This window comes from Dermacentor andersoni, chromosome 1, assembly GCF_023375885.2.
Source record: "Dermacentor andersoni chromosome 1, qqDerAnde1_hic_scaffold, whole genome shotgun sequence".
Classification (NCBI taxonomy): Eukaryota; Metazoa; Arthropoda; class Arachnida; order Ixodida; family Ixodidae; genus Dermacentor; species Dermacentor andersoni.
In genome coordinates, this window is record NC_092814.1 from 46090594 (window position 1) to 46115765 (window position 25172).

The 25172-nt window shown below is 46.2% G+C and overlaps 1 protein-coding gene and 1 long non-coding RNA gene across 3 annotated transcripts in view; one reads left to right on the forward strand and one right to left on the reverse strand.

Annotated features, from left to right (window-relative positions):
- Nucleotides 1-8381, forward strand: part of FANCI (Fanconi anemia complementation group I) — a 97186-nt gene extending 88805 nt beyond the window's left edge. For both annotated transcript variants that reach the window (XM_050191107.3, XM_055061425.2), the window contains 4 exons: nt 6355-6414; nt 6519-6614; nt 6679-6786; nt 8193-8381. In XM_050191107.3, the coding sequence (XP_050047064.2) occupies nt 6355-6414; nt 6519-6614; nt 6679-6786; nt 8193-8303 (375 nt within the window). In that variant the 3' untranslated portion in view covers nt 8304-8381. The remainder of the gene's footprint in view (nt 1-6354; nt 6415-6518; nt 6615-6678; nt 6787-8192) is intronic.
- Nucleotides 8382-15533: 7152 nt separating this feature from the next.
- On the reverse strand, nt 15534-23741 carry LOC126543947 (uncharacterized). The gene is made up of 2 exons (XR_007602022.3): nt 23459-23741; nt 15534-15757 (listed from the first exon to the last, which is right to left on the reverse strand). It is a non-coding gene; the product is annotated as an uncharacterized lncRNA (long non-coding RNA).
- Between the last annotated feature and the right edge of the window lie 1431 nt (nt 23742-25172).

Sequence of the window (25172 nt, forward strand, 5' to 3'; positions counted from 1 at the left end):
AAGATCTGCCATATCTTAAAGGCAATGAAGACTGCGCCTTTCAGATGCTGTTGGCGAAAAATCTGACGACAGTCTCTGAACTCGTCAGTCTCTGTCAAAGCTTCGACGAACTACGCAAACAATGCATAGCGACCTGCCAATCTCCTCCTCAGGCCACTTCAATGTCGAGCTTGGCTGTTGCCCCGGATAACACTTTGCTGCTGCTCCAGATCAAAGAGTTCGTCCGTGAAGAGGTGGCTCATCAGCTTTCTCTGATTCCACTTACACATGGCCAGTCTAGTTCTCCGTTGGTGCCCGCTTTCCAATCTGTCATCAAGGAGCAGGTAGCCGACCACATTTCGCCGTCTCTGCAGCAGGCTCCGACTGCCGCTCCCCTGACGTACACCGAAGTCGCTACGAAGCCTGCACCACAGACCTACGGTCCCCTTCGCCCATCTTTGCACCCGCTCGTATCCCCTCCAGTCCGGCCACTGGTGCAGCATGCACGACCTCAAGACCATTGGCGCGGTCCAATTGTTTTTATTGTGGCCATGCTGGACACGTGGCATGTCACTGTCGCCCCCTTACAACGAACGTCCGCAACTATTCAGACACCTTTGAATCTCCTCCTGCCATCAAGACCGCATTCTCCGCTCGCCGTTCACCTTTTCCTCGCTGCCGCTCCCTTTCCCCCATGCACCGTCGGCGGAGCCCTCTGCACCAGGAAAACTAAAAATCACAGTTCAGGAGGTGAGAACAGTGTTGTCAGCGAAATGTATAAGGCCTCACACTTCCCCGAAAAACGTTATTGAAGTTGCAATAGAAGGAACATTGACCCTAGCACTTGTCGACACCGGCACTGCGCTTTCAGCAGTTGATGCTGGTATTTACCGCAAGATGGGAAAAGTGACGCCGCTGCTTTCTGCACTGTCCCTTCGGACTGCTAACGTGCAGCACGTCGAGCCATCCGGCGCCTGCACCGCTCGTGTCATCATTCAGGACGTCCTTTATATCATAGAATTCATTGTGTTGCCATCATGTTCACATGACATCATATTAGGTTGGGAATTTCTCTCCACACATCACAGGATCATTGACTACACCCGTGCCGAAATCGAGCTGTTTCAGTTTTCGACTGATATTATCACTGACCACAAGGACCCTTGTCGCAAAATCGCCATTTCAGAAGACACCGTTATACCTGCCTGGTCTTCCGCTCTTGTCAGTACTTCTAGTGACTCTGTAGATGACGTCACAGTACTCTTCGCTTTGTCTGAAGTCTTAGTTAGCTGCCGTTCGCCATCCTCGAGTTCAAAACTGGCGCCGCTCTTATGTGTGTGTCAAACCCATTGGCCGAACCAATTACTTTACGCCGCCGTGAAAGCCTTGGCAGAGAAGAGCCACTGGCCTCATCTTCAATATTTGACACGATGGACGACTCCACTTATCTTGCCACTCTCGAGGCATCACCTCCTCAGTCACTGCTGCGTTCTTTTACGCCAGCTATTGCCAGTAACCTTATGACGACACAGCATGACGAACTTCTTCATTTGCTCCAAGGCTTCTTTTCCTCTTTGACTGCCAAGCAACATCACTCGGCTGCACAACGACTGTTTCACACACTATCAACACTGGGAGCCATGCACCCATTCGACAGCGTCCCTGCCGAGTACCGGCGACTGAAAGACGCATTATCAATGACCAGGTGAACGATATGCTCAAACGCGGTGTCATCTAGCCTTCTAGTAGTCCTTGGGCATCGCCAGTCATCCTAGTTAAAAAAAGAAAGACTGCACCATGCGATTTTGCGTTGATTATTGAAGGCTTAACAAGATTTCCCGAAAGGATGTATACCCATTGCCACGTATCGACGACGCACTTGACTGTTTGCAAGGAGCAGACTTTTTTTCCTCCTTAGATCTCCGCTCTGGCTACTGGTAGGTGCTCATGGCTGACGCTGACTGTTCTAAAACCGTGTTTGTAGCACCAGATGGCTTGTATGAATTCACTATCATGCCATTCGGTCTCTGCAATGTGCCTGCCACCTTTGAACACATGATGGACGGCATCCTGCGCAGCCAGAAGTGGCATACTTGTCTCTGCTACCTCGATGACATTGTCTTCTTTTCTCCTGATTTTCCGACCCATCTTCGCCGTATACGTCAAGTTTTGACCTGTCTCCGGAATGCTGATCTCCAGCTTAACTTAAGAAAGTGCCTATTTGCAGCTCGAAAACTGACTATATTAGGCCTATCTCCAAAGAAGGCATTCTTCCTGATCCTGCTAAACTTCATGCCGTATCCAAATTCCCGAAGCCCACTAACTTGAAAGCACTACGCAGCTTCATTGGCCTATGCTTTTCGACGTTTCGTTCGCAATTTCGCTACTGTGATCACACCACTAAACCCACCTCTCCAAGGCTTCAATGAACTTTCTACTTGGTCGGAAGCCTCTGATGATGCCTTTATGACTCTTCGTCGCCTACTCATGTCTCCGCCAATCCTGTGCCATTTTGATCCATGCGCTCCTACAGAACTTCACACTGACACCAGTGGTGTCGGCCTTGGTGCCGTGCTCGCATAACATAAGAACACTAACGCCGAATACATGGTCGCTTATGCCAGTCGTGCCCTCACGAAACCTGAGGCCAATTACTCAGCAACAGAAAACGAGTGCCTGGCTATTGTATGGGCCCTTCCGAAATTTCGCCCATATCTCTACGGTCGACCCTTTGACGTGGTGACGGATCATCACGCTCTTTGCTGGTTGTCTAACCTCAAAGACCCGTTGGGCCGCCTCGCTCGGTGGGCCCTCCAAATCCAGGAATATGATATCCGTGTTGTCTATCGCTCTAGACGCAGACACTCTGACACCAATGCCCTCTCGCGCTTCCCAGTTACTTCAGACAGCAGTACTTCTACATAAGACATGATATCTCACCGCTTGACATCCTGGACATAGCTTCGGAGCAACGAAAAGACCCATGGATCATCATGATATTCGAGTTTTTGTCAATACCTCTGGCTGCTTCAGTACCTCGAGCGTTACACGAACAGGCGCAGCATTTCACCATCCGCGACGTACTTTATACCGCTGCAACTACCACAATGACGGCCGCACATGGCTCTTTAGTAGTGCCCCACCACCTTCGACAAGATTTATGCTCCGCTTTTCACTCTGACCCGCAGTACGGTCACACCGGAGTGTCAAAAACCTACACACGGTTTCGCCTACGATATTATTGGCGAGGCATGTACAACTTCGTCCACAAACACGTACACTCCTGCGTTGCCTGCCAACGACGCAAATCTGTCCCGCATCTCTCCACCACACCTCTCCAGCCACTTCCCCACCCAATCATTTGGCCGTGTCGGCATTGATTTATGCGGGCCTCTTCTATCTACTGGAGCTGGCAACCGATGGATTGTTGTTGCCGTAGATCATTTGATACAATATGCTGAAACCGCCGCCTTGCCTGCCGCATCAGCAAAAGGCGTCGCCTCATTCATTCTAAACAACTTTGTTCTCCGCCATGGCACACCTCATGAACTGCTGAGCGATCGGGGTCGCGTATTCCTCTTGGAAGTCCTGCAGTCATTCCTATCTGAATGCCAAATTATTCACTGCACTACTACTGGTTATCATCCACAGACCAATGGCTTAATGGAACGATTGAACAGAACTCTTGGTGACATGCTGTCAGTGTATGTTGTGTCTGACCACTCCAACTGGGATCTTATACTTCCATTCATCACATACGCATGTAACACTGCCTCTCAAGCCACTACCGGATTCTCGCCATTCTTTCTGCTTTACGGCCTCCATCCCTCCAGCACCATTGATACGGTTCTCCTGTACCAGCCGGACCCTGCTGAATGCTCACCTGTTTCTGCGGTCGCTCAGTATGCCGTGAAATGCCGACAGCTGGCCCGTTCTTTGACGTCTGCTCAACAGTGCTGCCAAAAAGAGCGTCATGACCTCAGCTCACCCCCTCACCCCTTCCCCATCGACTCACTCGTGTGATATGGGTCCCGCCTGTTGCTGCTCCTGGCCTTTCATCCAAACTCCTCCCGAAGTACCATGGGCCCTACCGCATGGTTGCACACCCATCACCAGTTAATTACGTGGTCGAACTCGTATCGCATCTCCCAACTTGCTTCGTCGGGAGCGACAGACTGTGCACATTGACCGGCTGAAGGCATATTACGATTTGCTCACCTCTTCCTAGGTCGCCAGGATGGCTACTCTTCAATTCCGCGGGTAATTGTGATGAAGATCGGCAGGCTGAAAAGCCCTGTTGCCCATCGCGTGGCTCGTACCCAGTTCGCTCTCTAGCTGTGCCCTACCTGCTGGTGCTACGTTTGTCGCGGTTGCTCTGCGACCCGAATAAACCCCCTTTACACTTGCTTTAAGCTAAGCTTGCCCACATCCTTCCCCAAGGCACTCAGGTGCTCCACATAGTGCAGCATAAAGTCCCTCACGAAAACAAAGCCCCTGAGGGACTGAATCATCTGCAGGGCCTCCTGCGAAGACAAAGTAGAGGCAGCCTTCCCTACTGAGTCATCGTTCCCGTCATGGCCGTCACTGCCGTCATCGCTATCCAATGCAAGCACATTCGCGACGATCGGCTCATTGGTTACAGGCACTTCATTTTCAAATCTATAGTAGTGCACTTTCTTTTCACTGACAACGCCGTGTATTGCCGATGATCAGCGGGCGGATCAGCCATTTTCTGTTTTGACGGTGATTCAAACGAGGCTGAAAAACCACGTGGTCAGGTACAACTTCGACGCAACCAACAAAAACAAGCATGAGTGACTTAATCCATTGTCAGAACTGCGCAGAATGAGGGGCTAGCGAGCAATCTAGGAACAGTGCTGGCAGCACAGTTGGCGCAGTCCATTCGTGTACAGAGGGGTGGAAGGGCTACGGAAGAGAGGAACACGAGGCTGGCAATTCGGAGAAGGCTGAGCACATGGCAGCTGTCGGGTCGGCGGGGAGGGTGCAGTGGCTTGAACCTTTTTTTCTTTGCAAGGTTTTGCATTCCATTGCCTGTCAGCACGGACAACCAGAAGCCAGACTTCATCGTTACAACCGATAATACGGCTTTGGGGCATTTTAGTAAGGGGGTATTTCACAATAGAAAACATACAAAAGTTGACGGTGCAGCAGCGTCTCCTTGTTATAACCGTGCTATAAGTCTGTCAAAAGCCATCATGAGTTAGACTTTGGTGCAGTGGTACTATCTCCACCTCCCAGGCAGGAAGTGTAGGTTCGATGACAATGTTCCTTCTCTTTTTTTTTGGGGGGGGGGGGGGGTAATATTTTAATGTAAAAAATTATATTTTTAGATTTTAAAGAGTAGAGAAAACCTTCTAAATATCCAATTTCACCACATTCACAAGTTAGCAGCAACGCTTTCTTATTCCGCTGATGGCTGCAAAGAAATCTTACAAGCAATCGTAAACATATGTTATTAGATATTTACATGTTATCAGGCGGTTATCAAAACGAAATAATACCGGAAACAGCTACTTTCTAGTTTATGCTGCAGAATTTTGGTGAACGCCCGTGGTGGCATCCATCTCTTTTCTCATGATGCGGTGCAAGCCAGCGAACATTGTGTGTGCGCCACCGCATTTCCATCCATCGCATACAGTTTGTCCTTCAATTTTGCTTCATGTAGCCCAGGGCTAGCAAGAAAAACTGCATGGGAAAGACACGGGAACACACGGTTCAAATCAACCAGAAGTAGAGAAGTAGTCAACACTTGCGTCACCACTTGAAGGAAACGGGACATTGCGATGTTTGCACGGTGTAAAAGTTGAAGGGGAACACCATGGCTTGAAGGGAGCGTAATGTTTAATCACTCGCAACTGTGTTATTACACCACGTTGGCATGAAATTCTTTTGAGAAAGCATTTCTTGAGATATACCCTGTGTGTCAAGGCATACAACAAAATCAATTTTAGGGACCCTTTAACTCAGTGTTTCTTTGCATATGTGCATTATAAGGTTGCAAGGACAAGTGGCATGAACGTGTCCTGGGAGCAATGTACAAGTAATGCAAATATATTGTAAATCTGTTGGATATTAGTTATTTTTACCTACCTTTTAACTTGACCTTCTGCTTCATTTCTGAAAAGTGCCCATGCTACTCAGCCATTTAGTTTTATTTAAAAATCAGATAATTCAAAGCAATTCTTTATTTCATGCCAGGATTGAACTATTGAAAGTGACTGATGACTGTTTTTGCCACAGATAAACCTTCTGGTTTAAATTTCTTTAGCTTGGATGAGCTCCTTTTCGTTATAACTAGGATCAGTCTATTGTTTTGAACTGTTCAAGTGCTCTCCACCCCTACCCCAAATGCAGAATGGAGAATCTGAAAGGGAGCCAGCGAAGAAAAAACCACGGAAAGATGAAGTACGGAAGGTAGGTGCAAACATCTGAGATGTGCTTCTGTTTGTGATAAATTTGTACACTTTTGAGTGATGCTTTTGTATTCACATCATTCTTCTTTTGCCACCTGCATTAAGGCTGCAGTTGTAAGGGAACTAAGTACCATTCCATCCCTAATTTATGCCATTGAACAACATGAGAAGCTGCTCATCCAGTTGATGAAGAAGTCAAAGGTCAGTTGGCATATTTTCGTTTCAGGCATATGCATGAGTCAACCTGTATATGCTACCCATGCAGGTCAACCTTATGGAGTTTGTGAAGATGAGCACTGCTCGAGACTTCCGCATTAATTCAGCAACAGTACAGGCTCGCCTAGAGGAGTCTGCAGAAGCCAGTGGCAGTGCAGTAAGGCACATTTTTGTTATCTATCCTGGTGTTTACACCATTGTTTTCTTTAGTTATGCTGTCTTGTGTGTTCCTGAAAGTGAATATACTATAGTAGACTTCCTTTAACTTGACTCCAGGTAATTTGATCCCGACCCAAGATCCTAGGCAGTGCCCATGCATTTCTATCGGTGCAAACTTTCATCATTTCGATCCTAAAATATATCTTCACTGGATAATTTGAACTTGACCAATCAGCATGCATAAGCTTAACCTCTATAGCCACACCAATAATGACCCCTTTAGTGGCAGCGTTTGTCTCAGCGGAACATGACAGTAAATGCATTGAACACATGACACATAGAGTTTCCTACAATATACTAGAGGGAACTCTGGCACTGAAGTCGTTGACCGACCATGGGAATCATGGGAAGTACATGGATATGTCTGATCTTCATGCTTGTGGGTTCAGACGTTCTTGTGGCTTTGTTTATTACGCTTTGTGCCTCATAAGATATTGATTTATGCAGTGAAAGAACAAAGCATTAGGCAAGTAACTTCTAAGGTTCAGGCCAACCCTTCAGCCTCAGACAGCTGCCTAGTGCTAACCTCTAGAATAAGCTGAAGCTTGAGGACTCTGTAGTGAGACAATATTATTACATCATCTACTCAGTCTTTGTGCTTCCATCATTGGAAAACTGTGAGCAGCACCACACATGCTGGGTTACATATTTAAGCATTAACTCTGTCAGCTGTGCCTGTACTTTCGTTAACCTCCTCAGATAGAGGATACGTCATGAAAAATTAGTTGTTTTCAAATGATAAACTGAATCTTACTGCTGGTTCAATAGTGCCGAATTCAGCTTTTTAATGTGCTTGAAAAACAATTGATTGTTTTTATTGAGTTCCTGTGGTGCTTTATAAAAAAGGCCAAAAAGTTAGTCCTTATTGTAGTCATGTGGGTGAAAATTGTGCCCTTTGCATGGACTGTAGTAGGTGAACTCTGTGTATACTGTGTATAATTAAGGTAACAAATAGGCACATGTGTTCATTAGTGTTAGAATTAAGCCACAGATTCATTCACCTAACAGTTTTGTCGATGAACTGGGGCGCTATCCTCCCTTTTTTTAGGGGTTTGGTGGTTTTCTACTAGAAACACTTTGAAAGTAAAATAGCACTAAGAATGGGACTAAACAGAGAGGCACAAGACGGAGCGCCATTTTGTGTCTTTCTGTTTAGGCCAGCTCTTAGCACTGTTTCGCTTTCAAAGTCATGTACCATCTAGCTCGCCAACGCTCATTATTGTATCAGAAACACATAGCAAAAAAAAAAAAATGCTCAGAGTACTGTGACAGTGTACAGCGGTGTTGCAGTGGCATACATCTGGTATTGAGAAAAGTTACTAAGTCCGCGTGATGTTTCTCCAGGATGAGGACAATGCAAGCGTGGCATCTACAGGCAGCTGTTCAGCACCGAAGTCTGGTACGGCAAAACCAAAAAGCAAACGCCTCCGTAAAGCCCCAGGGAGCAAGAAGTGAGAGTTGCAACATAAAAGTGTGACATGTGAACAGTTGAAAATGTATATTGTTAATATAAATGGCTTTTGTGAGTGTGAATTAGATATTTTATGTCAAATCTTTGCTAGTGGGATGATGTGAATACATTGAATTCACCATACCCAACTATTTGATTCCTGTGGTAGTGTTTTCGCTTACAGTGCACATTAATTGTGACACATGGTGAGGCTAGACTATGGTCCTAGATCATGGAGCAGTCCTAGCCAAAGTACTGTAATCTTAGCATGGTGTTTGGGATGCTTTGGTGTGGGGTAGGAGTTGAAAATGCATGCACTCTTAACTGTCTTAGCTGCCAGCCACAGCAACTTGGAGACCGCTGCCTTCCTGAACGTGACAAGGTACTTTGTTTTTAAGGTAAGAAAAGAGCTCATGACTTTTGACGGTGACATGTCACCTCTGGCAAAGAAGCAGTGCCAGGTATTAGACATTGTGCATGTGGTTTAGCAGGTGTAGACCATTGTGAACAACAACAAGCCTGAACAATCAACGATGGCTATTGCCAAGCACCTTCTGGCAGAGTCAACAGTAAGGCTTCTGTGCACAAAGACATTACATGCCATGGGGGTATTCTGTAAGTGTCCACCTAGTGGACATGTCTATTTTGTTTGCTCCTGAAGTGCTGATTGGTTGGGGGGGTGAGGGGGGGGGGGGTGGGGCTGTCTTCTCACGTGTGCTCCAGCCCAATTAATTAGAACGTCAGCAGGAGACAAAATGGACATGTCCACTAGGGTCGACACTTACAGATTATCCCCCAGTTCTACGTGATGACTTTGCATCCTTCCACTCAGCCTGCACGGCCCACAAGTTATCTAGCCGAGATTCTAGTCGACATTAAGAGGAAATAATGGAGCTGGACAGGCCATGTAATGCGTAGAGGAGATAACCGGTAGTCTATGGAGTTAAAAAAGGAGTTTCCTTTTTGCAAATAGTCAAGCAACTTAAGGATATTCTTGTGCACGATGGTTGACCACACAATCACTATGTGTCAACATCAGCACTTTATTATCTGGAAAAAATTGTATGACCTAGGTAACTCAGTTTCCAAAAGATTGCTTAGAATTTATACTCTTACTGGATGCTCTTAAAAGCTAGCTTGCTGTCAGGCTAACTTGCTTGCTAATACGCTTGCTGTCCCAGAATGACCAAAATTTTAATACACTTCCAACTACTGTCATAATACTGACAATCACAGAACACGAGGTAGTGTTTAGCATTTGCTCACACCGCACATGGTATTGTTGCCTGTGCTACGCTGCATTCCACATGCACCCATGCAAGGCAATTTTCCGCAACTGCATTAAAAATGGTAGAAAAATGCTGAGGCTGTTTTCTTCTGGTGTGTTGGTCAGGGGCATACTAATGCTTTGCGTCCTCCTGCTGCAGTTCGGTTACTGGACATGGCAAAACTACTCGTTCCAACCAAGTTTTGTTCATATGAACAGTTCTTCGTATCTAGTTTTCACCCATGGCATGCCATGTATCGCAATGCTTTAGTATGTGCTCACTTAAGTTGAAATGATACAGCTCATCATTCAACCATTATCTTGTTCACAAAATCAAGGAGAGGCAGGTGTTGTCGGTTCTGTCCTAGAAAAAGCAGAGGCTCGGTGCATCTGATCGGCACTCATACAAATGCCCAATGTGTTGCTATTTCACTTCCCGCTCCATGGGAGGTTGAATAAACATACTTAGAACGAGCATGGGGAGAAGTCGAAAAGGAAAAGGAACGAATTTACGGTGTGGCGTAGTAATTTGCACAGCGTCAGTATGTTCACTTTGCGCCATGCGCGGTGACAATGCTGTTACCATGACCGCACAGTTTCCATTTTTGTGGGTTAATTGTTGCATGGTGTACATTTCAGTTGCCATTATTGCATGGTCACCGTGCAGAGTGAAATGGGCACAATGCAACGTTTAGATTTCACTTATCTCTTCCAACTATGAATGACTCTGAAAAATCAATCCATTAAAATGCTCCGTAGGTGCTGTTTTACAATTTAACCAACATTTCTTATGTTGGCATGACATTTTCTACTTTTTTATCTTTTTTATTTAAAGGAACATAAAGAGAAACACTGAATTAGTTTATGTTTATAAAGTATTCGTGAAAAACTACAGTATCATTGATTTCGCGGTAATGGGTTAATTATTAGAAGAGAAAATTGCCGTCAAAGTTGTATTCTTAAACTTCGTGCCACAACCCCGGGGCCAGTACGTGTGACTTCACGCGTTGAAATTTCCCCCCCCCCCCCCCCCCACCTTCTATAGTTCAGTAAAGCTCTCAAAGATTCCTTAGTTCACTCTTCGGTTTTTGGAAAATACTATATAGTCCTTTTAATACTATATAGTCCTTTTTTATTGATAAAAATATAAAGGCACACTAAAGGCAGATATTAATTCAGGCTAAAGGGATAGATTAATGCTCGAGAATATCAAAGGCGTCAATATTATCGAGAACATAGCTTTAGTAAATGAATCGAGGTAAATGCAGGACACGAGTTGAGACTCCCCCGGGGCCATTCAAGTACCAGCCCGATGACGAATTGGGCTGGTACTTTGCAGGTCATTGCATTGCATTATAAGACGGAAGAAAATGCTACTTGTCCAGTTCTATTCGATTTTTAGCAATAAGAACGGACGTTACCCTTGAAAACGACGCGGGCAGTCGAAAGGTATCAGGTTTCGTTTTCGCTCAACTCTGCGCCATCCGCGCGTTTGTGTTTCAGCTGTTTCGTTATCGAGCAGTGCTGTACTGGTTTTGTTGGCTCGCGAAACTCGCACAAACTGCAAGTAGGAGAGATTGCCACGTCCGTGCGATGTCGCACGATGCTCTAACTACAGTTCACTTTACGCGAACGGCCGCGTGTTTGAGTTTTGAACAAGGATCCGTAGCGCCGTCTGTCAGGCGCCGTTTTACTCGCCGTCTAAAGGGCGGTGATAGCGTAAGGTCACCACTCCCCGGTTAGGGGGCCGGGGAAGATTTGAATTGCGATAGAGGTATTCGGACCATTCAGGCGCGATTTTTTGTTAAACTATATCTTTTCTTGGCACGAAAGAAGCGCTACGACATTTCTGGAATTGTATTTTAACAGTCCACGTTGGATTAATATTTGCCTTTAGTGTCCTTTGCAAAATGGCGTGGTACTTGATACCTCCGGAGCGTCTGCTGTTCTTGAAGTCTTCACCGGCGGAAGCAATGAGGTGTGCAACAGACATAGACAAAGTGTGTGGAGTCTGAGCATTTCACTTTTCAAAAATCCACGGTACAGTTCATTTCACTGCTGAGCCTGTTTTTCTCGTGAAACTTCACTGCCAACTGAAGTGAAACTTGACAATAAGTTGCAGCGAAGCAAGCGTTTTGCTTTAGTTCAATAGACCGTTCCGCTGTAAAAAACGAGTGAGAACGTACAAAATTATGCGCTTATAATTTTATTTTTGTGGTTATTGCATTTCTTTGCGGATAAAGGAAAGTCTGAAGTACGAACTATTTGGAGCCTCGAGGAGGAACAGTGGCTGGCACTTATGAGGGCGTGGGCGGCAAAATCGATGACGTTATGGCGAGCTGGCGCGGGAATTTCAAGGCGGCGTCACTGCCCGTCTTACGTTTTTGCGTGTTTCACAAAGTGTTTTTGTCAACGTGACGGAGGCTTTTTTGCTATTGTGAAGGGGTAATTTAATCAAATCATTTTGCTCTTTAGTGTCCCCTTAAGGGAAAGTCCTCAATCTCGAAACCCTAGAAAATATACTGTAAAGTCTCAGAGCGTCCTAAATAATTTTTTATATTGCCTTTTCTACTAATCAGTTTCAGTTGCGCTTCCCAAGATGTGTGATGACAAAGAAGGGGGTCATGTGGGAGCAGATCGTCGTGTTTTAGCACTGGCTCCGGATCGCTCAGTCGTCTGCTACGCGGATACGTAACGTCGGGACGCGCAACTCCGAAGCGATTTACCGGCTGTCGTCAAATGATTATCTGGATGGTGTCAGTCACCATCATGATGGCGTCGTCAGATGATCTGCTTTCAGCCGTGGATATAGCATGCACATACCGTTTTAGCTCGGGGGCTCCTCTCTTGATACATCGGCAAGGAGAAATCGTTTTCTTGGAAACCATTACACCAACTTTGACGAGTTTTGTGGCGTACGTTTAAAAGAAAAAGTTGTAATCTAGTGGCGTTTGGGAACGGATTTTTTATTTAGGCCGTCAACTTTTTCTATAAAAATTGTTGAATATCGTAAATTGTCAGAAAACTACCACGTTTACAACTTTAACTCGGGAATGTAAAATGATATCACAATTATTGAAAATCGAATTCTGGGATTTTACCTGCGAAAACCACGCTTTGGTTATGAGGCACGCCGTAATGGCGAACTCCGGATTAATTTTGGCCACCTGGGGATCTTTAACGTGCCCCCAATGCACGGAACACGGACGTTTTTGCATTTTGCCCCCTATCGAAATGCGGCCGCCGCGGCCAGAATTTCATCCGCGACCTCGTGCTTTGCAGCGCAACACCATAGCCGCTAAGCCACCGGCATCGCAATTCTGTAAATTGCATCTATAATAGTACATCTAAAGCGCATAAAATTGATGAACTTTTATTCTCAGTGTTCTTCTACATACTTCTTCTGTGCTTGTTTCTTTTATATTTCTATTTATCGGAAGGAGGAATGGTCGATTTTCGATGTTTCAAATTGAACCGCCGTCAACCTATTCACGTGTGTTGCTATTTTAGTGCGTTTGGTTTCATATACATACGCTCTTTTATTTTATTTTTCTTTACTTTTTGTCACATTTACTGTACGAATAGTGTACCGAGGTGCAGATCATTCGACCCACTTTTTTCGCCACAGGCCAGCTCCGAGCGGGCTGATCATGTATGATTTTCTTATATTCACGTCATGTTAGATTGGTTCTTACTTTTTTTTTTCTTCTATTATGCATTCTTTTACTTGATTCACGTATTGTTAAGCTGGTTCTTTTTCCCGTTATGCATTTTTGCTCTTTTGGTATGTACGTCCCACTCCTGCCGAAGGCCTTCTGTGAAGGCTGACAGTAATTCTGAAATAAATAATATATACCTGGCTCTTAATATAAGCACACCACTAATATTTGAGTAGGACTTTTGCGAAACCCTTCTAAACCTTGTAACAAACTCATGTAAAATATAAATTAATAAGTGAAATTTCTCCGCTTTAAATGCTCCAACGCATGCAGCTTACAGAGCTGCGATATCTCTGCTTGGTGCGTAATTACGGATTTGTAAACGTCGTGCTTCTTTTTTCTTTCTTTTCTTTTTCTCGGCCGATTTTCGGCAATTCTTATAGAACAAATCCAGGCCTTAAATCAAGATTTCGCTTCCAACAGTCTTTAGAATTTAACTTTCTTAAGTGCAACATATTTCATTAAAATGAGCCATCTCCGAAAAGCATTTCTAGCTGTGTTTTACATGTATTATGAATAGGCGGCATCGGAGTTGGGCCGCAGCTCTGGCGGCGAGCCCGCTATCAGCAAAACAACATGCGTTGCAGTCCCGAATTTTTGCTTTAAAACGTAAGCACCACTGTATTTAAACTAAGACTTACCTTGCGTCCACCTCTACGCGAATAGACAACAGATGTGCGCTGTCCGCAAGTTTTGTTTCTCACGTCGTGTTTTATTGGCTCACGTTGGAGGTCAGCTGTTTGTACGGCTGCGGTGGTAAAGCCCCGAAGCGGCCGTATGACCAGGGCATCGGTTAGAACGTGCAAGCGGCGTCGGTGATGAATCAGCACTAAGAACAGCCTGCTTATGGACCCTAAGTACTTGGAAGGTGTGAGAACTTGTACAGCTTCGCTGTCTTGGACGTATGAGTTGCGCAGATTGACGTACATCTGCGAAGAATTTTCTTTTTCCATCTACCAACCTGTGCTGCACAGATATGAGCTTCGGCTGCTCACGAATCCGCAGTTCTCTTTCTCGCTCGATTCATTCATTCATTCATTCATCAGTGGGTTTAAAGTCCAATAGCAACTCCGGGGCTATGAGAGACGCCGTTGTTGAGGTCTCCTGATTATTTTTGACCACTTGAAGTTCTTTAACGTGCAGCTAAATCTATGCTCGCGAGGGTTTTTGCACGTCGCCTCCACTGAAATGCGGCCGCTGCGGCTGGGAAACGAACCCGCGACCTCGTCTTCCGCAGTAGAACGCCATTTATCAACTGAGCTACCTCGGCGGGTCTTTCTCGAATGAAACACGGATTATTGAGGTGACCTCCTTTTTCTAACAAATTGAGCTGTAAAACACAGAGCGTATTGACGTCTTAATTAAAACATAACTTGCCGTATTAACTCTTGTGTAGCCTTCTTTGTTTGTTATTGTGGACAGATATGTGTATGAAATGTATGTGTGGAGAAATATCGTGCAAGCAAAACTATAACGCTGCACAACCCAAGTGCAACCACAGAACCAAAGAAATATTCAGGGGGTTTTCTTTGCTGTTGCATTCCTGGGCTTTACTAGCTTCGCTGCCTTTTCAGGGCGCTATCTCTCTTAGTTTTGTGCAGGGCGCGTCTATTTGTGATAGCAGGCTATTGTATTGCAACTTGTTACATACAGAACCAAAACCTCGACACCTGCGCCTCTGGAATGGCCTCGATCGCTCTCTTAGTGATGATCCCACACACATGCCGTATTTCCACGTAAATAAAGCGACCTCAACTGTTAAGCGAGGGGTGACTTTCGGTCTCTCCGAAGCACGCGCACACACACACGCAAAAAAAAAAGGGGGGGGGGGGGGGGGTATCACACTTGTCACGAACCCGAATATAACGTGAGACGCGTTCTCAGGCGTTAAACTTGGGGGGAAAAACTGTCGTTATATTCGTTCAAATACAATAATTACCTGGTGCGGGATTTTCCGATCCCAATTAACGTCCGGATCCTGGGCCGAGGTTTCTCGTACCACTGCGCCAGTCGTAATCGGCGCTTTCATCGAAGTTGCCAAGCGTGATAACAGTGACAGTTGTCCTGTGCATATAAAAGCGACTTATAGTTAAGCATATATGTTCTGTAGACTTCACTTTTTTTTTATTTTTCGCAAAAGCTTTGTGGGGTGGCAGTTCCGGTGCATTTAAAGCAGTTGTAATAAACTACCCAGCTGTCTATCCATCTTCGGACAGGCGTTATAAAAGGTGTTAGGAAAGCAGGCAGGATATGTTTACTGAATTTTATTAGAGAAACGACGATGTGCCCTCCCTATGGGGAGGTGGGCGTCGCGACGGTAGTGCTGGCCCGTGACGCCCCCGGGGTAAGCACCAAGGCTGCAGGAGTAGCCCGAAATCCCACTCCTACGGCGCTAGTACTTAGCCCGGGGTGTCACACGTCCGTCGGCGTCCGAACCTCTTGTGGTACCATCCTCAGTCCTGACCTGCCGCATCTGTTGAAAGAAGCATCATTAACAAAATTAATTCTGGGGGTTCTACGTGCCGTAACTGCGGTCTGACTACAAGGCACGCTGTCGTGGGGGACTCCAGACGTTAGAGAACTTGGGGTTCTCTAACGTCTACCTAAAATCTAAGTACACGAGCGTTTTTACAAGTGGCCCCCATTGAAAAACGGCCGCCGCCTCCGGGATCGAACCTGCGACCTCGAGCTCAGCAGCGCAACGTCATAGCCACTGGGCTACCGCGGCGGGTAAATGCAAAACGTCGTCTTCGCAGCGCACCACCCATGTGTGTGTGTGTGTGTGTGTGTGTGTGTGTGTGTGTGTGTGTGTGTGTGTGTGTGTGTGTGTGTGTGTGTGTGTGTGTGTGTGTGTGTGTGTGTGTGTGTGTGTGTGTGTGTGTGTGTGTGTGTGTGTGTGTGTGTGTGTGTGTGTGTAACGCTCTTGAAAGCTCAGCAACGGTATCACACTGTGAAAAACACTGATCTTTTAATGGCACAGCATAATTCAAGCAGGCGTAGCTGGACAGAACAATGGTAGTGTTTGCCGTCGCTTCGTGATGCTCAAACTATTTTTTCATTCCGCCTAATTAGATAATTAGCCTTAATTAATGGTTCGATTTCTCAAATATTATAATTAGATTAAAAGTGTGGATGATAAAATTGTAGAACGACATGAAAAAGCCCCGATACAGCTGTCTGTTGCTCAGTACGTGCTACATAAAAGTGTTTTTCCGCGCTTGAAAGAAGCCGGCGAATACACGCAAGATTGCCGCGCGAACGGCTTCTCGAGGCACTTGGCATGTATTTGCAGGCTTCTTCCACGCTCACCCGTCGTGGTTGCTTAGTGGCTGTGGTGTTGGGCTGCTAAGCACGAGGACGCGGGATCGAATCCCGGCCACGGCGGTCACATTTCGATAGGGGCGAAATGCGAAGACACCCGTGCGCGTTAAAGAAGTCCATCTGGTCCAAATTTCCGGAGTCCCCCACTACGGCGTGTCTCATAATCAGAAAGGGGTCTTGGCACTTAAAACCCCATTATTGTTTTCTTTCACTTTCGGAAAAACGCTTTTATGTAGCACGTATTGAGCAACAGAAAGCTGTATCGGGAGTCTTTCATGTAGCTCTACAATTTTCTCATTGGCACTTTTCATCTAATTATAATATTTGAGAAGTTGATAAATAAATAAGACTAATTATATACTTGCGCCGAATGAAAAAAAAGATAGTTTCAGTATCTCCAAGCGACGGCAAAGAACGTTACTTTTGTTCTGTCCAGCTAGGTGGTATTTGCATATCTTTAAGCTCTGGCTAAAGTTAGCCCTGGGACACCCTGTAGATTCTTCACGTACTTTCCCTAAGCTAAAGTGTGCGCTTCAGGGATTCCGCGATAAAGCCGCTTTTGTTCTCCGCCTATGAATAACTTGAATACATAACTTGAACTTGAGGACTACAGTACAAACTTGACATTGCGAACTTTCCACTGCACTCGTCAATTTCAGATTGTGCGTCGGAATTACGAATAACTTTTTCTTTTTTCCGGCGAGTCTGTGGTCCGTATACCTTCGCACTCACGGATGTAAAGCCATTACAAATTTTCAAGAAACCAACCTTTTGGCAAAAATTCGGTCTCCTTTGCGGAGCTCCTTTACAATCAAACGTGTGCGTCCTTTCTTACGGGAGGCGGCGGTACCTGCCACCAAGCTCGTTCTTTTTAACTTTCTTGTGTATCTTGATTTTTAAGTGTTTTTCTACACTCAGTTACATTATACAGAACTGACGTTCGCCTTCACTGGACGTTTTCTTTTCATTTAAGCGCGCCACCAGTCCCACAAGACTGGTTAATCTGCGATGGAGACTAGTCGTCTTTCTAGTCTCCACTGCAGATTCATGTCGGTTTCCCATGCTGCTCTTAAAACCCAAAGCATTGGGCAGGCTATACTGCGGCCACATTTATCGCCAGAACGTGCTCAAATGTTTCTGCACCATTTCCACCGGCTGTGCGCGATTATTCTGCATCAGGGAATTTTCTCCTATAGACTACGCGCTCTCAGGCACCCTGATCTGATTTGGAACAGCAGTGACACTGCCCTTTAAAATACCCTAAATCTTTCATCTCCCGAGTTCATTTGTTGCTGTCCGATCCGATGTGGTTTCATAGCTAGCTCCCTCTCAATTGCACCTACCTATTAATTACACTCTTTATACAAAGGCGAATCAGAAAGTCTATGCCCCTATTTTTTATTAGCCAAAGTAAGGTACATACAGGTAATTACAAATATACGTACTATTCTACGTACTTTACACTATTTTTCCACATAGTTCCCACACCGGTTCAGACATTTGTCCCATCGCAGCACTAAATTTGAGATGCCCCTGTGGTAGAATTCGTCCGGCTGACTGTGGAACCACCGTCGGACTGATGTCTAGGCTTCATCGTTGCATGTGAATCGCTGTCCTGCCAGGAACTTCTTCAGCGGACCGAAAACGTGGAAATCACTAGGGGCGAGGTCCGGACTCTATGGTGGGTGGTCCAGACTTTCCCAGTGAATTGACCGGAGCTTGTCGGCGGTTCTGATTGCCACACTTCGTTGCTCGTATGCCGTGGACGTGCGAAGCACAACCGCCATCTTCATCAACTGACAGCAACGCCGTGCCGCGGAGCTACCGCCAGATAAGGTCGGGCCAGTCGAAGAAAAAATGGGGACAAAGTCTTTTTGATTCGCCCTCGTATCTCATGATGTTGCGTTTAACATCATTTTGTCTGCGATAGCGAAATAGTTACTGGTTACTCTCTCCGTTCTTTTTCTACACATCGAGTACACCTTTTTCGTATATAGGTACCTAATAGTAGCCTAGCCGCTCATCTGCCTTTGTTCTTATTCCTTCCCTTTTTCGAGGTAGATTTTGCTCGAAGTTTCCAGCACTTCAAAGTACGCCTATAGCCCATCTCTCCCCGTACTACATTATCTGTGGTTTTTCCGCGCGCACAAATAAGCCCGGGAACTATTACCCCTTTTCACGCACCTCGTTATACGCAGGGTGTCCCAACTGTCATGCACCAAGATTTAAAAATGGGCACATGCGACAGCTGGACAGAACAAAGGTAATGTTGTTTGCCGTCGCTTGGAGATGTTCAAAGTATATTTTTCTTTTTCATTGCGCCTAATAAATAATTACTCTTACCTAACTATTCAATTTCTCAAATAATATAATTAGATGAGAAGTGTCAATGAGAAAATTGTAGAGCCACATGAAAAACTCCCGATACAGCGTTTTATTGCTCAATACGTACTACACAAAACTTTTTTCCGAGCGTGAAAGAAGCCCGCAAATACACGCAAAATTGCCGCGCGACTGGCCTCTCGAGGCACTTTGTGTGTATTTGCAAAGTGTCCTTGGTATCCTTTCAATTTCCTCTTCAGAGAGGAAGGTACCATGTGATGAAGCGCCGCCTAGGCCAGCGAGGCTGTCCTATGGATGCCTGCATAGGTCCGCATACATGTCCGTTGAAGGGTATGTGATTTGGTTATCGTCGATGTTTGCATCCGGTCGGACTGTCGACTACACTCTTCGAATCTGAGGTGCTACAAGTAAGGACTGTGCCGCGGCTGAGAGATCTGGCGCAAAATTACATAGTACAGTCGACATACACTAATTTGGCTTTGTGGGTCGTCAAAATTCGGTGGAATTGTCTGAAGCCCGATTTAATACAGCCAAGACGCGTTGTGCATTTATTTGCTGAAAGGGTCTGGTTATAGTGGTCTACACCAAAGGGAGTGGGGTGTGGGCGTTAATGAGCAAGCGCTCTGCAAACGACCTCTGAAAGATCCGAACTGTTGTGCCCAATCAATCGACATTGTCGGCGTGAGCGAAGAACAGTTCCTCGAGACATTTCAATCGGCATCTCGCCGCGTCGGGGCTCTGTCCTTCTGAATGCTCGCTCAGCTGTTGTTCCATTCGAACTTTTTGCCGAAGCCTTGGGGAGTCCTTACTACGAAAATAGCTCAGTGTGACCAACAGGACGCTACGTGCCATGCTACCCTATTCTCGACACGAGTTTGAGTCCTAGACCGTCATCGCTGCTGGTATCGATGCCGGTGTCGTAGTGCTGAGGCGCCTTCGCTCCTTCAGAAGCCCCGCATCATTACACGTCGACATTGTTGGCGTGAAACCGTTTTGCATTACCTCGAGGTTTGAGTATGGTCAGTGGCCTGTTGTCGGTAACGCTTATGTTATGGCTTAACCTCGGGCGATCTGCTCTAAATCGAATAACGCGATATTCGACGTTTCAAGTTCGAGTAATGATTTTTTTTTTATTTTAAAGGGAAAGCTTGGACTCCTTTTGTTAACTTTGCAATCGTTCTGACGTGTTCTTTTTTTTTTTTTAATATGCTCTGATGTAGCCTTCGGCGTGTCGCTTGTTTTCTGCTGTCTCTCGCTGCACCTCCCTAGAACGCAAGTAGGCGTTGTTCCTTTCCTTCCTTTCTCTCGATTCACAAATTCAAGCCTACGAATGCAGGCTTGTTTGCGAATACAAAAGTAATAAGCAAAATAAAGAAGGTCGGTGTTGCCACTAAGAATGCCTTTGCACTCTAAGCCAGAAATGCTTCGGATGCTCCGAGGTGGCCTAGCTGTCAATGTGTTTGTACTGAATTCTATACGAATCTAGACCGGACAGTGCTATCCATAATAAAAACTAGATAAACCAGCAACAGGCTGGAGTTCTTTCTTTGCGTATTTCGGGACGCGGCGACAAATTAACCCTCTTGAAATGCAACAATTAAGCTGTGTTTCCAGCAGTAACTTGTTGCGGCTTACCGATATTGGTTTTGCGCGTTCCTTACCATCAAGCATAATCCTTAAGAGCAGAAGCAACGTAAGTGATGCACAGTAATATCCATATTAACGCTATGTTGACTGCCTTGCTTTGGGCAATTGCGCACTGCGTAAAAGTGACCGTGGCACTGTTCAGAAGGGCCAAGGTGTGATGTTCCAAAATACATGCAACGAAAACTGCAGCCTTGTGCTGGTTTTATTATACAGTTGCTTTGATGGATAGCACTGGCCTGTACTGTCCATAACATTTATTTGTTTATAAACTTAAGATATCCATACAATCTATAATAGGTATGTTATCTGTAACACGCACTTTTCTTTCCGCTGCAACGTATTGCTGCATGCAGGGTAAAGAATCTTTACTGTGGTTAGTTGGCGAAGCAACTGTGGTGCTGCGCGTATGCGTCTGTGCTAAATTGAGCTTTTTTTTTTTCTTCCTTCTTTACTCGGATAATTTCACTAAGTCAATCACATGCAGTCTGTGCAGCGCTAGGACAACACTACACTCTTAATTCGAAGTATGTTGACACTTGTACAAACACACGCTTCATTAATGATGCGTCAAACATTAGTCTATATATATCGTGAAAGACATTTAGGACGAGTATCTCAGAACAAGTGCACAGTCCTAGGATTTCTACTGCGTCCGCACGCCCTGGGCTCTTATCTTGAACACCAGATGCGTGCTAAAATCAATCATTAAGAAGTCAGTCATAAAAAGTTACAGAAATGAAGACCGTATTGGTGATAATGGCCTCTGATAGATGACGGTCTTCCGTCACTTCAGCAGGGGAGGCGCCAGGATTTCTCTCTTGGGGGGCAGAGCATGATTCTGCATTTTCGTTAGGGATGCACAATTGCATGGCACTGTCACTTGGCACTGCATAATGGAGAAGGGGGGCAATGGGATAGAGGGGGGACGGGGTAGCAGAAGAAAATATTTCGGGGTCTGCCGCCCCCTTCAGAGCCGCCTCTGCACTTCAGTTGGTTAAGTTGCAGCGGCGGACATTCTTTGCACGAAATCGGCGCATTCAAATGAGATTCCATTAATTAACTGTAATTGTTTACTTGAAGGAAGATACACTCAACACGCATTAATTCATGCTTTTGTAGAGATCACAGATCTTCGTTTGTATTACTAGAGCTTCAATAAAATGTATTAGAAAAGAAAATGTAAGTTATTGCACGGACAGATAGATATACAATTGTACGTCTCCTTGCGCATGTGCTGCGTTTTTGAAAGTGTCCGAAGATTAACAAAGCGCTATAGTTACATAGCGGCCGCCCATTTCCCTGTGTCATGACGGACAGAAGGCAGGGGAGGGGGACTTCTCATGACATCCTGGATGCCACTTGTGCGCCACACACTTCCGGAATATCAAAACTGCAGACGCGCGACCGCGTACGCTGTCATAACATCAAACGTCGGTAAGTGTAAATAACTACTACGCCATACTGTTGGCGCCGTTTTCCCGTGCACTTGTGCCCGTCTTGCGGCCGCCATTTTCGGGCAGAAGCCCTCTGCCTTCTCGGCCACCTTGCGCCTTGTGGAAGGGTGGTGGGTGCCCCACCTCAAAGTTCAAGTAATTCGACATTGTGGCGATCCGGCTGGCGTGAGGTATAGTGAGGAGGCAAGAGTGGACACAAGACGGGGGAGAAGGCACGGAAGATGCCGAACGTTCTTTTTTTTTTTTTTTTTCATTGAAAATAAGGAGTTTTTATATGCATTTACAATACTGGAGACCGAGCAGACTTTGGTTATATGTTGGAATTTGGCGTAATTTCGAATTATCTGACCTTTTTTTTTAGTATTCGTATTTGTTGCAATGAAGAAATAAAAATTGTATGCGGGCGTTTCTCGCGCCGTGTGTTTGCGTTTAAGTTCTTCTCATCCACTAATAAAAATCATAGAGTGTCGCTGTATGCCGAACATATATGTGACATCTGAAGTGGTCACTGGCAAGTAAAAGTAATAAGGCTGTAAGCCTTGATTACCTGCATCCCTGATAACACGAGCGAAACGATGGCTCTTATTTAACGTCGGCGTGTCACGAGTGTGCGCCCAGAATAAATGTGCCCAATTCTTATTCGACGTCATCAACACGTGGCTGATTTAATTCGATGTCTAAATATCCCTGAATATTACCTTCCCGGGAAAACGCTATCCACTCCCTCCCGTTTTCTTTCCGTGACGTCATATCCGTAGTAATCCATTACGCGAAGGACGCACTTTGACGTCATTGCGGGCGTGATATCCCGCGCAGTCAGATGTGCATGATAGAGACGGAGATATCGCTTATTGCGATTTTGTATATATATACTCCGTGACATGATCGCTTACTAAAGCCTTGGAACGTAAAGGCGATGTTCTTAATGGCACCAAAATAAAGACAGTACTTGTAGTCGCGTTTCGACAGCTGCCCAGAATGAAGGAATATATACTACAGAGCCGTTAAAGCACAAGGCTCGAAATTTTCTCTCGAGGCTTGAGCGTCTCTCTGTACGTATCGTGCATGTACAATTGTGGAAGCTTGGGTGAGCAGGTAGTATACTTCATTGAGGTAGCATTCAGAGCGCACGAAAGGTTACAGAAAAAAAAGGGGGGGGGGGGAGGGGGCGTGGGGTAGTCGGAGAATGAAGTTGGAAGTCAGCGCTCTTTCATTCTATGTCTATCCCTTGTTTTCTGTAACCTTTCGTGCGCTGTGATGCGCATTACAATTTCGTGCGCATTACCATGATTCCAGAGCAGTCCGCATGTGAGTCGTTTACTGGGCTGATTGTAGCCACATTATCATCACGATCACTGGATAATAATACCACGAGGAGGAAAAGAAGTTCCTCGGCAACGCGCTCATACCTGTAGCCAAACCAAACGACTGGAGCCGAAGCAGTCTTGAAGGGACGCGCGGCAGACCGCTCCCACAAGACACTGCCACAGGTGGTGTACACAGCAGCTCAGTACAAGTATGCTGAACGAAGAATCTCGTCGGCCGAAGCACAGGGAGCGTCTTCAGGGTGACCGGTGTGTGGCTGTAGTGCAGTCGGCCGCCCGCTTACCCGCGGCGGACAAAGGCCGGAGCACTAGCGCGCGGTGCAGTATCCGCCCGGGCGCGCGGAACAAAGAGGCCCCATCCTCCGGGTGCCGCGCCAGAGCGAGCGCCGCCGGCGCCTCTTATACTCTCATTACCCAATTGAGCTCTCTACGAGGGCCGATTCAATCAGGGCGCCCATTGGTCGGGCGACGCTCAATTGAGCCGGCACGTCATAGCTCTCGATGGGCGCTTCCCCGTCAACAGGGCTGGGAGGGGTAATGAGGATGCCTGTGGCACCCCATGGTGTCGCAAGAGGGGCGCGCCTCCCTCGCGTGGACATGGTGTCTCGCCAACGCGCGGTATTCTGCACGCCATCGTGGCCCCGCCAGTGTTTACAGACCCTCGGGACAACTCGTGCTCCTGTTTCGGTGCTACGGAACAACGCCAGTGAACCAAGGTGCCTTCCCGTGATGACAGGCCTGCTCTGGAGAAGCACACTTTCGCGCCAACCGTGTATCAGTCGCCATCGTCGACTCACAACCATTGCCTCCGTTGTGAACTTGCTTCTTCTTGCTTGCATTTTTTAACGGTAGTCTTCGAGACTCGCTTACATATATTTCATATGCGCCGGTGGTGAACGGTTGCACCTAGTATTGTTTGTATCGCCGGCAGACTGCATCACCGCTCAGAAATGTCAGTTCACAGGCATTTTTTTCGCAACTTCGACCAGGAATTAAGCTCCGTCCTGGAATGAAAACACAGAGACAGCAGCAATCTCATTCGGACGGAAGGACGTGCCAAGTGTATGCCCTTCAAGTTCGTTGAGTATCCGACACCTAGCTTTTACGAAGTCTAAACTGTTTCGTTTCACTTCGCGCCATTCAGGAACTATCACTCGCGCCTGCGACAATGCCGTGTAGCTGTTTCTCAGTTCGGGATAAGTCACCACTGCTAATGACGAACGTCTATGATCCTTTGCCTGCTATCCTATTTCAGAATAGCGTATCTCTACTTAGGCGGTGCACGGTCAGTAAGCCGGAGAAAAAAAAAACGGAGCTGAGCCGTTAATCGCACAGCCACGTAATGACATTATTATGCACAGCATTCTGTCTTATCCTCCGGAACGAAGGAGAAACCAGCATCAACATCTTATCCTCACCGACCGCTCTCATTTCATACTACAGTCTTTCGCTAAACTTTCCTTGTTTTTGCCTCAGAGATAAACGTTTTCACATTACGTAGTATATATGAATCGAATTCCGTCACGCAATCGTTGGCACAATGTTTCGCGCATTCGATACTTGCATCTATGCTGACCACCGTATCAGTGACAACGCTTCGTATCCCCTCGTCGGCCACTTCTTTCCCCCCGTTTCAATAGCTGCTCGCTCAGGCACCATAATTTCGGCTATACTCCGTTCCATACATAGCAGTCAACGCTGTGAAAGCTACGCAAGAAGTTCGGTCAAGAAAAGTTATCACTCCGCGCGTTCATGCTTCGCTGTGCGCAAACAGCGTTCGCTCGCGCAAGCATGCACG